Below are 14995 nucleotides of genomic sequence, written 5' to 3'. Positions count from 1 at the left end.
AGGGTTTGTTTTATTATCTATTAGCATTTTCTCAATGGACACTGGATCCTCCACTGTCCTCGGGGGTCACCTGTTGATGGGACAGTGGAAATAAAACCTCCTCTCAGCACTCCGGTGTGTCTTTACCGCCACCGTGTGGTGCCAAGCGGCACTGCTGCACACATGAATGGCACAGAGTTCGAAGCCTTGCAAGTTGATGAAAGTGATTTGACAAGCAGCGGAAGCTCCGGTGCGACTCGTAAGCTTTCCTTGTGCTCACCTCGTTGGTTTTTTTTGGCGGATGCCAGCCGCTATCACAACATCAGGGCTCGCTGAGGGCGCACGCAAAGTTCACCTCCAGCAGTGCGTGTGTGTGTGTATGCGTGTGTGTGAATTCATGTGTGCTCAGTCTGTCTGTCTATTAGACTGACCCCCCAGCACGCTGTTTAAAGGGAAGACAAGAGAGCTGAGTCAACGAATCACAAGGAGAAGGATGCAACAGTTGATGTGCGCAAGTTGCACAGTTTTCTTGTGTTTGGAGACGGCCTGCACACAAGGAGGATTGTGGCTATGATCTGTGTGGAGAAAGGATCGGATGTTTTGCTGCTTTAGAACTCATCTGTCAGATAAAATCAAACAGCAGATCTGCGCTTCTTCCAAGCGGCGGGTGTAAGTTCGGCTGTCCACTCGCGTTGTCTTTTTCTCGCCAAAATGGACATTTGGACTGAAGTGCATTTGGAGGGACTTCATGCTCTGCTGGAATGGAGTTGAAGTGGGGATTTCGGATGGTCTGCGGCGGTGAGTAGCAGTGCAGTCTGCACCAATATGCATCGGATTCTGCAGAGGAGGCGAGTGCGCAAGCTGCGGGTCGTCTGGGCTTCTCTGGCCCTGGTGGCTCTGTCTCTGGCCGCATGCAGCGCGCTGTTTACGGCGTGGACTTGGCGACAGACGCGGGACCTGTCTCAGTCCTTCAAGATCCTGCAGGACCGACTCGAGCAGGTTTGTAGAATACTTTTCAAAAGTCATCCGAGCCTACAAACATCCCCCCCTCCGAACGGCATGCATATTTGTCCCAACAATAATATTTACTCGCCTGCAACTTTGACGGACCTTCAAGTGTTTGTTATGTAACTTCTTTTGTGGCTGCGGTTACGGGAATCTTGGCGGGAGGTACAATATATGGACAAATGCAGTTCCACACTTCACCCCCCTTTCCTCTCGCCCCCTTGCACCATTTCTCTGCTTGGCACTTTTATTACTTACCAATAAGTGCAGTGAAATTGTGCGGAGTTTATTTTTGTATCCACCCCCTCTGTTTCCCCCCGCCATGTTTAATTACTCTGGTGCCTGTTGTGCTCCAGTTTTATCTCAATTTACTGGAAAGCCTCAACTATTTGGCGTATGAGCACTTCATACCCCACTGACTGCACTGAGGCTTGAGGCTACAGCAGCCTGGATGATAAAGTGCGGCAAGTGTAAATCATTTGCAGCCTGCATAGCCACTTTTCATGCACATGACAGCATGAGCAAGATTTAAATCAGACTTGAACTTGCAGAAAATAGCTCTAAATCTCATGCAAAGTGCACTTTTTAAGCGTCTTGCACTTGCAGCGAATGTTAGACTCCAGCATGAAGTTGCATCACAAGGCAAAAATACTTTGTGAAAGGAGCCAAAAGGAGCTGATGGAAATTCTTCTGGTTTGAAGTTCACAGTATTTACAAAACCAGGTTGCACTGGGTTTCAGATCAAGAGGACAGGTTGGCTGTGTATCATGTTGACAGAGTTGAACCGACACACACACACACACACACACACACACACACACCCCAAAATTGGACACGTGGAGTGTTGATGCTGGAGCCTTTCCCAAGGGGCCCTGTTCTGTCCATTTGACCAGTGGCCAACTCCTGATGAGAGCCAGTGAGTGAACGTCTGGAGAGCGAAGTGCAACTCTCTGCCTCCATTTCCACAGTAGCAGTAAATTTAAACATACTTTTCCTGGAGCTAGCTCGCCTCTTAACTTGATATAGGCCTCCTTCGGTCATTAAGTGGGCCCCCAGCCAAGGATTTAAAACTTTGCTACCTGAACAAAATGCATTTCTTTCTCCAAAAAAAAAAAGAGACACGAGGAATGTAAAGCACTAAAAACATGCATTAGGTGTCGCAACCAGTCTCTCTGAGGAAGTGGTAGATCTAAAGCTAGCATGGCAGCAGGGGCAGGATGCTGGAAAAGACGGGCCTGCTTATGTGGCTGGCTGGCTGGCTGGAAGAGGCTGTCTGTGGCTATGTGGGTTCTGTGCCAGAAAAAAAGTCATAAGAAACTAACTGGACATTTGTTAATAGTGTGGTTTTTCCTCTCTCGCTCTTTCAACAGGTCAATACACAGAGGAAGGCCATTGTTCAGCTCATTCTGGAGAAGAGAGAGCTGCTGGTGGGGCAGAGAGTCAAGAGAGACGGTACTGCAAATCAAAAGTCTGCCAGAGCTGCATTTCTTAACCTCACCACCACCGACATATAGAAGTTCTGTGCTTTTTAGCCGTCCAGATCACCACAGACACAATATACTTACCAACTGCACTCCGTTGTTTTTTTGGGAAGAACATTTAACACAAACGCTGGCCAGTCTTGGCCCACATGCCACTTTGGTCGGGTCTAGTGGGCCGCAGGCATTACCCGCTGCTAAAAGTTGACACAGGAAAAAGTAGGCAGCTGGATGACTGTTTCAGAAATTACAGGTCTGACCAGAACGGCCTCGAAGCCCAGAAAACCAGCTGGCGCGGGAGTGAGGCCTTGTTGCACGCTTTCGGGCAATGGAATTGATTTTTTCCCCGCCCTGAGCACACGACTGACACAGCTATGATTTGTTGTGAAAGCAGTGATATTTGATGACCTATCATTGCAGTATTTATAGCTTCTGCTTGCGTCACCATCATGGGACTGCTCGATTGTTCACGTTTTGTCCGAGAGTGAACCCTCAGACGCCTTCGTGCTGGATTTCACTTGAGGGATGAATGTCCAAACTTGACAAAAGGATTCATTTAGAGAGCAGCGTGTCGCGCCAGAATATCTATATTGATATCCTCTTGGTACTAACTTTTTTCTTTAGTAACTGATATCTGATTTTGTCTTCCAAAACACATTAACAGTGTTCAGAAATTCATGACTATCAATGGAAAAAAAAAAAAAGCCCAAACAGCTTTTTCCAGTTTGTGGAAAGTTGACCGCCGCGGTGCAGCGTTTCAGCAGGACACTGCTTTTATGTTCTCTCCTCATGACTGACAGCTTAAGTCGGGAAAATCTGGCCAGCCTCAGGGCTTTACGCTCGCCCATAGCAAATCCTAAGTCTACAGGGTGACCCACCTGTGAGTTATTTTAGCAGGAGCTTAATATTCTTGAATGATGGCGGGGGCCCCGGTGTTTGGGTGCTCCGTCCTGAAACATAAAGTATGTATTTCACAGTTCATACGCAGAGTATTTGAGTCGTATCAGTGTTTGAAATCGCTCCCTGCAGGCCAAATTGCGAGGCTAAAATAAACCTTTAGTGAGTAACAAGAGCAGGCGTTCTTCTGCTCTGGCCTTTTAGTGTTGTGTTTTATTTATTGTATTTATCTGAGCAGGGGCCGTAGCTGTTGCTTCACTCTGTTCTTAATCGACTCTTTTGGGTCACAGAGCAGCCAAAGACCTTTTTGACTCTCTTTTTCCAGCACTTCATTTTTCTTATTTAGCCTTCTAGCCCTTCAGCTTTGTCTCATAATGCATGCCTTTAATGCTTTCTTATTCACTTTTCCTGTGTCCATCTTTTCTTTTTCACCCCTCCAACACTCAGACACACACCGCTCTCCATCCTCTTTCTTCTGTCCTTTCTCTGAATTCTGTATTTTCTAGATGACTGCGACCAGCTGGCTCGAAGATTAGCCCCCACAGGGGAAAAAAAATAAAAGAGGCACACGCTTCTGACTGAAAATAACAGTTTAAGGAAATATATTGAAGCACGTGAAAGGAAATCCTTTGCCCATCTGCTAACCGCATTAAAACTGGCCAGGTTGAGTCTAAATGGCAGCAAATTAACACACCATGTTATTAGACAGATACAGATGGGAATGATTGTTTTATCAAAAAAAAAAAACCCACAGACGTTATTTTCTTTGCATTCAAACTCATATTTTGTCTTTCTTTGCCTTCCGAAAGGGGGGACGTTGCGAGGGAGGAATGGAAATGGAAAGAAAGCGGCGTCTCATTTTGAGAGTAAGTGGCTTGGCAGATCCCTTATAGCCGTCTCGTGTAGCATCTGCTGAAGTGTTTTCAATCATATACCCCTATACGATTGCGCTCATAAAATCTTAATTGACTTTCCCTTTTCTTTCTCTTTCAACATCTCTGTTACTTTCCATCAGTAACCAAAGTCTCCTCTCAGCAAGGTAAGAGTCATAAAAATGAAGGACAGAGGATCATCTTTGAATCTTCAGTCTATAAGATGAATAACCTGGAATATGTGTGTGTGTGTGTGTGTGTGTGTGCGCTATAGTGGGAGAAGGTGGTGTGATAAAGGGCTGGGAAGAGAGAACGTTGAATATGAGCAAAGCGGTGAGGTACAACAAGGAGCAAGGCACCTTCACTGTCGAGAAAGCGGGTGTCTACTTCCTGTTCTGCCAGGTGAGTGTCTGCTGGGAGTTGTAGTTTATTTTAAACTACAACCTCCTCATTTTCCGCACATGCCAGCTGCCTCTACTTTAAAGCTGCACTAATAATTCATTTTAAATAAACAATGGATCAAATGACAAATCTGTAATATTAAAGCAGTCGCAGAAGTGCAAAGTTCATCTTCTGTCTTTGCAGCCTCCTCAGTGCTATCAACCGTTTTAGCATCTATTAGCTCTTTGTTTTGGTCTCCTAGCCGGCAACTTAAAACGTTTAGTACACTGCCGTTAACCTCAAAGTCTTTGTCAACTGTCTCTAGGCAGCTGTTTTTAACACAAACTGTGGTTATGAGACGCAGTTAGCGACTAGCCTGTGCAACATGGAGTAGCTAGCACCAAAAGAGCAAGATAAAGACCAAAGCAGAGCTAAAAGGACTGCTAATGTTGCTGGATGTGAAAATAAGCAAACGCTTGGTGACACATTTGCTATATGAAGTGATAATATGTCATTTTTAATTGCTGAAAAATGTATTAATGCAGCTTTAAATTGCACAATGACTAGTATACATTTTGATAATCAGTGTCAACATACAGCATCTGTGAACATTAGCTAATAGATTTGTTAAGTAGTTCACTATAAATTTAAACAGCAACATTTTGTTATTTCAGTGAGTTGAAGGCTATTATCCTGTTGGTTTCAAGTGATTCTGAGGAAGGGCTATGTGTCATTGTCAAGCAAACGTCATCTACAGGATTATTTTAATATTTCATATTGTTTTCTCAAATCAGAAAAAAGGGTTTACTAGAAAGCATCCTAATGTTTTTTTGAGTTGTCAAAAAAAATGTGGTTTCAGCCTTTTCAACGAAACGCAGATCCAAGGTAAGGTGGGCCGTCTCCAAAAAGTCGTTTCAGATTTCGTCTTCCGTACTTCCTGAGGTTAAGTGATGAGATGAAATCTTTGTCAGCTATAGTGAATCAACAAAGTCTTGGGTTTATAAAAGCAGTCTTTATTTGGTTCAAGCAGTCAGACTGTATCATGTCTTCAGAGAGGCGAATATCAGGTTTCGGGTAATCTCATGCAGCCAGACCGTCGTCTTGTTAGGCTGACAGAAGCCTGGAGAAAATCGAGTTAAAAACAACAACAAAAAAAACGTCCTGATAGCAGGAATTTTGAAATCCTGAGGCAGTCTGGTTAGTTTTCATTTGAAAAGCACAGAAACAAGTGCTCCCTGTGGCTCGGCTGACGTCTCTTGATGAAGATTTCTTGACCTTCTCTTCCTCCTAAGGTGTTGTTCAATGAGCAGCAGTCTCAGTATGTGAAGCTGGATGTGGTGACCAGCGGCCTAAGGCCTCAGAAGCTGCAGTGCATGGAGGGATACGGGACGACCCCCTCTGCCGGGCCGCACCCCTTCCACTTCCTGAAGCCCTGCCAGGTGTCTGGCCTCCTGCGACTGGACAAAGGCACGGAGCTGCAGGCCATTACAGGCTCGTCCTTCAGACTCCACACTGTAGGCAATCCTTCAGCCTCGCCTCATGTCTTCAGCATCTTTAAAGTCAACTGAAGCTCGGTGCTCAGCTGAGCTGGGTTGGAAACTTTTCACAAGTACACAAACTCATCTGAGTGCAGCAAAATTAACTTGTTTTTGTACGGATCAGAGGTTTTCTCTACATGGTGAAACAGTCATAAGCAGTCAAAGCATCACATAATGCTCCAGCTTCTTCCCAAAGACGTTAATTTGAAAGACAAACCTGACATTTGTGGAAGCTGTTATGGAATTTTTCTCTGGACTGCGGGGCTGTTTTGGAACGCAGATTTTGGATTAAAACCAAGACCCACAGTGAACAAATGCCTCGATGAATGTCTGCCGAGAGAACAGATGTGATGGAAGCTGCTCTGTAGATACAGAGCTTCATATAAAAAGAAAATTCCTTGGATGTTCATCTTAGCCTTTGTATCATGCAATAAATTGTGCTTACACTCTTTTTATAAGACTGAGAGTAAAACTGTGCATGCACCTTCCACTTCCACAGCTGAGAGCACGTCTGTGGACGTCTCGACACTATAAAGGCTACATGACTTGTCATTGATATTTTATATAATGCAGCGTATGTGTGTGTATGAAATCTAACGAATCAAACTACTCTTGTTTAAACTGATTTTATGATCTAAACAATGCAATGTGTATAAGAGAGTGTGAAATTACTGCAAGTCTTTTTTTTAAATACTTTGTATATATGTCACATTTTACGTATGTGCATCAAGTCAGGAGCTGGCAAAGAAAAGGGGAACATTTTAAATAACATGGATGTGAATTTGTTCTCTTTTCTAGGGTCAAATGATTGTTTGTGTACTTTTAAAAAGAAGATGCAAGTTATAGTCAGCAAAGCATACAGCTTTAAATACAGCTTTCTCTGTCGTTTCTTCTTCCTACTCCAGTTTGATGACACAATAACCATCACTTCCATGCTTGTTTGTTAGTGATCTGACAATTGTTAATCAGTCAGTCTAAACAGAAGTGGGGAGGCCCTAACACATCTAAAACTATGGTGTAAGTAGAAGTTACCATTGAATTTTCTTTTCTTTTTTTAAATCAAGTACACAAAGTGTGAAGAACTTTACATAAATTATTTACTTACAAATAACCATAATAATCAGAAAGTGAAACATCAAAAACTATTCGATGGACTTCCATAAAATCAGTGCCCACATTCAGTCATGTGTCAGGATGAACTGTAATCACTTTCTAGAGCCATCAGCAGGTCAAGACTTCAGTCTGTCCGATAGTTTTGTGTGACTAAATTCATATAAGACTGCAATTCACATCAGCCTTAGCTAGATTTTGTATTTTGTACATAGTCTGTGTATAAAAGATGGAAGTAGCCTGCAGGTCTGAAAAGTAAAGCCAACAGGAGTGCCTTAAACCTGCTTTTTTGTTTTTTTACAACAGTCAGCAGGAGGCGAGTTCTCTAACATAGAAGTTAATGAGAAAATGAACCTGCTTCTCAGTTGATTTATTTCCTCAGTCAGCATTTTCCCAGTGAGCTTATGGTACCAATTAATAGTTTCAAGTTTCCTTCAATACAGCAATTTTGCTCATTTAGTAAATTATGGTCCCATTTAGAGTGAAATAGACAATAAAGCGGGATTTGCTTTAGGGTGGGGCTTCCTTGTGATTGACAGGTTGCTATTACTACTCTATTGCAGTGTGTAATGTCCTGAATGAGTTCTCAGGTCTGCTCTCACTCATCACAGGGAGATCACAACAGCTAACTTCCAAATTAGATGCTTCAAAGTTGTCCACAAACCAGTTGTTAATGTCACTGTAGGTACATTCATCATTCATATACAGTCTATGTTTTTACATTAACTAGCATTAACATTAGCACACTAACACGATAAACATGACATAAATTACACCTGCCAAACATCAGCATGTTAGTATGTACACCGTCACAGAGCCATAAGTGTGGCTGTCACTCTTAACATTAGCCTTACTTTGTAATCAATTATCACAGCGAGTTGCTTATTTTAATAATTAAAAAAAATGCTAATATTATGGTGCAACTTTACACATCAATACATATACCCTCACCAAAGTCAACTTAAAGTTACTCCATAGTCTGTCTCGCCTCTATTGTATTTTTGATTTTTAGTGCTAATTAGCAAATGTTAGTATGCCAGCACATTAGACCGAGTTACACTATTTATACTGTCATTTGGAGCGTTAGCTTGGCAGCAGCTGGTGTGGCTGGAGACTTTCTTCTTGCCCTGAGGATGTGGCTTAACTTGGTTGTTGTTTTTTTCTTTTTTTGTTTTGTTTTTTTTACTGAATTTATAAAAGCCAGCAATTAGGAGTTTGTCTTCACTGTAAATCACTTGTGTGACACCAAAGCACGACTCTGCAGAAGCATGGACAAGATCCAACATTCATTTACAATGGAGCAGTTCCAGGTTGTACGCCTTGATAACCTCGAAAATAACCAGAACGTTCTGGTTATCTGGCTTCAGGCTGAGAAAGAGTGGGAAATGGTGTGACACTGAAACTTGTGCTTAAACTCCAAAGATCTATATATCCATGTGAGACATGCAGAATGTTTATCAGTCACTTCTTTACTTTTATACCTTGTTTGAAATTAAACTCCCTCCATTCTCTCATATGCTGCTGCTTTCTGTAATATTCCCTGCTACAATACAAACAGTGTGTATTTCTAGCAGTGGGTTTCAGCACTCCCACTCTTGTTTATAAGTAGTTTTTGTGGACGGACCGCATTGGTTTCTCCTCAGCACTTTACTGCAGCGATCGTAGTGTTTTTAATTGGAGCCAAACATTCATGTTGTCAAATGGAAAAATGTCAGATTTTAGAGTGTAGACATTATATCCTGTTTGATTTCCTCATCGTTTTCCTCTTTCCTTTTTGTGTCTGTCACCCCCTACACATCCCTGTGCACCTCATGTTTCCTTGTCACCGCCGATCACACCGCACACACACACACACACACACACACACACACACACACAGCCCCTTGAGTGTCCTCTCTGCACACACACACACACCAGCAGCAGCCATCTAAATTTTCACTTCCTGAATCTGAACCTGAACCACATAGCTCAAAGCCTTTGAGGAAAAACATGCCTTGTCCCTCCCCCGTCACCACACACACAGTCGTACACACTTCCCTGCCCCGATTCCTTTTTCCCCTAAATGTCAAAGTTTACTACCACCTCGGAAAATCTTGTGAAGTCTTGTGAAGAAGTTGCCTGTAAAATGATGATGTATGCATTGCCTTAAAGTTTTGATTTCTTCCAACTCACTCACCATAAATGTTGAATAAACCTTTCTTGTTGTTTTGATATTTTAACTGTTACACTTTCAGTTTTTTAGTGAAAAAATGAACTATAAAAGGAGGTAAACTGTTAAAAAATTATTATGAAATAAAAGGGATGGGATACACAGTAAACTTGAATCTGCACTGCTAAATATTTTCATTGCACCAGTGGGTTAAATAATTGTTCTAATTATGAAGTTGTGTGTAATGATAAACTGACAGGTAAACACCACTTTGCTGTTTCTCTCAGCTGTATAATGTGTCTTAACTTCTTTGAGCTCATTGTTCTGGTTTTACAGCCTGCGGCTTTCATGTCTTGGTTCACTGTCACTGCTTCATCAGCACTGTTCCACCCACAAAAAAATGATTTCTGCGACGATTTTACAAGATGTGACCAGCACCGAATGGCAGACAAAGTTAACATTCATCTTGTAAACAGAGTGCACGTTTAGATGCCACATATTCTTTTCAAAGTTGATGGAGGCCAAATGCAGAGTGAATATTAGACTTGAATTCATCAGGTGGCCTGAAACATGCATCAAAACGGACTCAGTGTAGGTTCTTGTCTGCTCCATGTGTATGACTAATAGCCAATATGTTAGCCTGAACATCTTTTATAGGGCAATAAAAAAAGAGTCCTACATGTTGTTGTGTTGCACCAAAAATGGCAAAAAAAATATAAGCCAACCTTCTTACTATTTGAACTCTTATCATGCAGTATGTCAAGGGCTTAGCGATGGTCTGAGCTGTGAGCAATTCAACACGGGGGAATTTTTCAGATGGTTACAGTTGAATAAGTCTTATCAATGTTCGGCCTTCGCGGACTAGTTTAAATATATTTCCAGCGCTATCAGTTAAACTCGCCTACATTTTAACATCTATTCTGGAGGGACCTGAACTCAGAGAGCGTTCACCCAAGACAGTCAATAAATTCTGTGTAATGAGCCTGTCAGTGTGCACTTAATGGGAATTGACTTAATCTCCAGACTCTTCCATTAGCAATCATAAAGCTGTGATAACAGTAAACAGTGAACTGTGAGGCATCAATCTGCTCTGAATAACAGAGCAAAATGACTCTTCACCGTTACTCATCGTGAATCACTAACCAGCTGCTCCTCGGGGTTGTTTGGTGTGTGTGGGAGACAGAGGAAAGTGTCATAAAGGCCTGTGAAGAGCAGACACTGAATCAGTGTGTTGTTCTCACAGCCTCTCATATTTGCAACTTCCCGCTTCGATGTGGCATTGACCGCCGCCATCACAGAGGACTGACTCAGCATTTTTTAGTCTCTGAGGATGACTGTAGTTTGCTTAGTCATGAGATGAAGTTCTCTTTACTTACTTTTATCAATGAAAGATGAAAAGTTGTTTACACAGCTTGAAGCTCACATGTAGTAAACATCCACCCATCCATTATCTATACACCGCTTAATCCTCACTAGCGTTGCGGGGGGCTGGAGTCTATGTAGTAAACATGACGCATATGAAACTTTACAGCCTATATTCTGTACAGGGTTTGATTTACCCTCAGTAGCTGAATTATTCAGTCATAGTTTAGTGAAATGTACATAAATGTTGTTCAGCACAGTATATGCTCCTCTGTCTGCCTTTACAATACCCAACTATTCACAAAGTCTTCATAAATACACGTAAAACGAAGAAAACAAATGACAAGAAGTTTACATCAAGTGGTATTTGCACAATTATGAGACAATGGTGAATTGTTAAAAATATTTAAAATAATACAAATTAACTACCACAACAAACAACACAAGCCAAACTTATTCAAATAAATATAAGCTTTAAAATGCAGCCTTGCAGGACTGGCAGATGGGAATTATTATAACCTGAAAAAAAGGGTAATCCAGTTGAATGATACTTCACCGTACCATCCAAAACGAAATATCTGATTATACTCATCTTTAATATCTCCATGACTGGAAACCACAGACTGTCTAGGCTACAATAACAAACATTTCTGCCAGTGAAATTTCCAGAGACTACAATAATATAAAGACAAGGAAAGACTTAATATACTGTGTATTTATCACTGACTACAACCAGGAATGCAGTTTCCCTCACTAACAGTCTGCAACACTAATGACCAATAATTTACATAAAGAATAATTGCTCAACTGGATGTAACACAGCCACAGACACTTAATGCTCACTGCAAAAGGTAAAGACAGATAAAGTAAACACTAGTTGAATTATAACCTAAATAGAACAGAACAGAACAGAACAGAACACAATAGAATAGAACTTTATTGGCTCCGCTGTGCAAAGTATGTGATCTCTCCCAACCCGACATGTCAAACGTCACCCACACTGAGGCCTTATTTCTATTTAATTATGGAATTATTTTAAATGAACTGACAGAAGACTGATCTAGAGAAGGGAATTTAGCAAAAAAAAAAAAAAGTCATAGTGACTTGTGGAAAAAATGTATTGGCTTCGCTGGTCATGATGATGTTTTAATGGGAGTCTATAGGAGCCAGAGGTCTGTGGAGCCAGTGCCCAGCAGTGCTCGGTGATATTGCACTCTAAGGCACTTCCGCTTCAGCTTCTCTTTTCAAAGCCAGTCACTATGTCCACATTTTTCATAGTCTATGGTCAAGCTGCTGAAAACAGCTGCTCAGCTGAAACACACGTCCACAAATACTGTCGATGTATTTCTCCTCAGAGCAAAATGTCACTGATACACTTCATCACTGTAGTTTGAACGTTGCTGGAAGCATGTAATTAGAGCTTTGCTACTCCTGGACATTAGCAGCATCAGACGCTACAGCTGCTCTCTGGTGACAGACTCTCAGCTCCTACCATACGCTTTTACACCTGCAGAGTTCATCAGCACATCTGCCAGAAGATCACTTTAGGCAACACTTACAGGGGTCAGTAAACACACCCCTAACTCCATCTGCCATCCATCCATTATCTATACACTGCTTAATCCTCACTAGGGTCGTGGGGGGCTGGAGTCTATCCCAGCTGACTCAGGGTGAAGGCAGAGGACACCCTGGACAGGTCACCAGTCTATCACAGGGCTACACTTAGAGACAGACAATCAAGCACACTCACATTCACACCTACGGACAATTTAGAATCACCAATTAACCTCAACATGTTTTTGGACCTTGTGGGAGGAAGCCGGAGAACCCGGAGAGAACCCACGCTGCACGGGGAGAACATGGAGACTCCACGCAGAAAGATCCCGGGTGTCCTCACCGGGACATGAACCAGCACCCTTTTTGCTGAGAGGCAACGATGCTAACCACCGAGCACCCTTGCAGCTGACTCCATCTTTTTAATCAGTAAAAGGTACTTACTCACCCAGTACTACAGCAAATCTATAATATAGTTTTGACAGGTCCCTTGTCTGAGATTTTAATTGATTATTTATGACTGGAACTTAATCAATTAACCCTCCTATTACCTTCAAATTTACTAACATCTTTTATCCTTGGGTTCAATTTGACCCCAACAATTTAAACCTCCAGAAAATATCATAAAAAAAATTGTTACCCAAGTTTATGTGTAAATATCCCTTTAAATAAAACTGAATAAATATGTCAATGACTTATTTAGAGATGTTAAACACTGAATGGGGTCAAACTGATTCCAAAGATAATAGGAGGGTTGACAATATACATCCATATTGAAGCATTTGTTTTTGATCAGTGGTTAGACTTCCTATATGTCTGAGAAAACACACCTACCTCACAATATGTTATGAATGTAGGAGCTGGTTGTTTGACATTTCCACCGTCATGCTTCACCTGCTGACCTGTTGGTTGTTGTTCTCCTCTCAGCTGTGGCTCTCAGCTCAGTTTCTCTTATGCAGTCTCCTCATTTTGGAAAGCTTTGCCAACTGTAAGCACCCAGAATGAGCAACAAAAAGTGTTATATTTACCAATTTAAGCAGGGTATACGCCCATAACAAAAAAAGTAAGGCAACTTCCACCAGTTACATCTTCTGGTTGGTTGTAAATTCACTACAGCCTGTAAGTAGCATGTTAAGGACACAGCTAGCAGCTCATGTCACAAGCTAGACAGAAGCTAACTTACTTTATATGGAAGCTAACGTGGACGTTAACCTTCATAAGCTAATGTTAGCTTCCACGTTAGCTTCCGATTTGAAAGAAGCTTCTATTACATAGCTTCCTGTATGTTAGGTCGTTATCTAGGATTGGTTTACGTAATAGCATAACAAAGCAGCGTATTGTTCAGCAACATTAATGGAGATTTTAATTCATAGGTTATTTCATGAGTTATACTATTCGTTGTTATTCATTTACACAATTTGGAAAGACTCACCGGAGCTCACACACGTCGACGACAAGGCCAAGTTCAGATGCTACAGCAGAGTCCCTTATCTACAGTGTGAACATGTCTGCGTATTGTCACTTTAGCAGTTATGGGCTACTCCTATTAAGGCAGCCACAACAACAAAAATAACACTATTGTTGTTATTAATTTCCCCAGCAAGGCAGCTCCGGCAAGGACTGCAAACTGACAGTTGGTTAGCCTGAGTTTGAGGTGGCTAACGCTAGCTAGTGTTAGCTAACTGTAAGGCAATGTTGCTGCGCAGGTGTTTTAATGAAGTTAATTAAATGGCGCTTGGTTTACCTGTGCCACTCTTACACCGTTTTATATGAGGTTAAAAACATTTTAAAACATATTCATACCTCATAAGGGTACATGTCAGAGGTATGGTTAAACTCTTAAAACATTGGGGATTATCCCAGCACACAAATATGTACATTTTAGCACCATTTTATGTTATTTCAATGTAAAATGAATGTAAAATGTGGGTGAGACAGTGACAAGAAAAGTTCATCTTACTTTGTTCTAAGCTTCGTCTATGTTCCAAATTCATATCAGTCCACAACCAAAGTGTGTGCCTTGGAAATAGTCTATAGGTATGATGATCCACAGAGCTGTCATCATTTGTGGAGGTGACAAAAATGTTTGATAATCACTGAGTTAGACCAGTTACTAGCCCAAGTGGGATGACTATATCCGGGTGTGTGGCTCTTTAAACAGTCCCAGTGAATGGATGCAGATGCTGCTGAGAACAATTTTACCCATAAAGTCCCACACAACAGAATGTGGTTTCATGATTATGATTAGAACATGTCCTCTATGTAGTTATGGAAGCCTCCATATGCACAATAATGTCAGATATCCTGCTGGGAAACTGTGAAACAAAAAATCTACTAAAACACTTGGCATGACAAAAATATTTCGTAGTTTGTACAGATCAGACAGTTACAGTAAAATAAAAATATCCTGACAGATGTGATGGAGTTTTTGAGGCTGTGTACAGTAGCTAAATGTCCTTTTGTGTTAGTATGTTGACTCTTGCTTATTAGCAGAAAACACAAAGCACAGGACCTTTAAAATCATCTCAGTTCATCCTCTGAGGAACATGAATCCAATCCATCCAGTAAGTTGTTGAGATATTTCAGTCTGGACCGGATCGGTGGACCAGCTGCCTTCCATTCATTTAACACCATGTAATGCCATATGAAAAAATCCACACACTGATTTTA

At 41.6% G+C, this 14995-nt stretch overlaps 1 protein-coding gene across 1 annotated transcript; it reads left to right on the top strand.

Annotated features, from left to right (window-relative positions):
* The first annotated feature begins 366 nt into the window (after positions 1-366).
* tnfsf12 (TNF superfamily member 12) lies at positions 367-9476 on the top strand. The gene is given in 7 exon segments (XM_008287413.1): positions 367-749; positions 752-978; positions 2355-2436; positions 4169-4225; positions 4375-4398; positions 4506-4633; positions 5905-9476. Coding segments are annotated over 7 exon segments (816 nt in total). The 5' UTR covers positions 367-727; the 3' UTR covers positions 6181-9476.
* Positions 9477-14995: the final 5519 nt, after the last annotated feature.

The sequence above is a fragment of the Stegastes partitus genome, unplaced genomic scaffold (genome assembly GCF_000690725.1).
Source record: "Stegastes partitus isolate 25-593 unplaced genomic scaffold, Stegastes_partitus-1.0.2 Scaffold499, whole genome shotgun sequence".
NCBI lineage: Eukaryota > Metazoa > Chordata > Actinopteri > Pomacentridae > Stegastes > Stegastes partitus.
The sequence above is the reverse complement of the archived record's forward strand: the minus strand, read 5'-3'. Positions and strand labels throughout refer to the sequence as shown.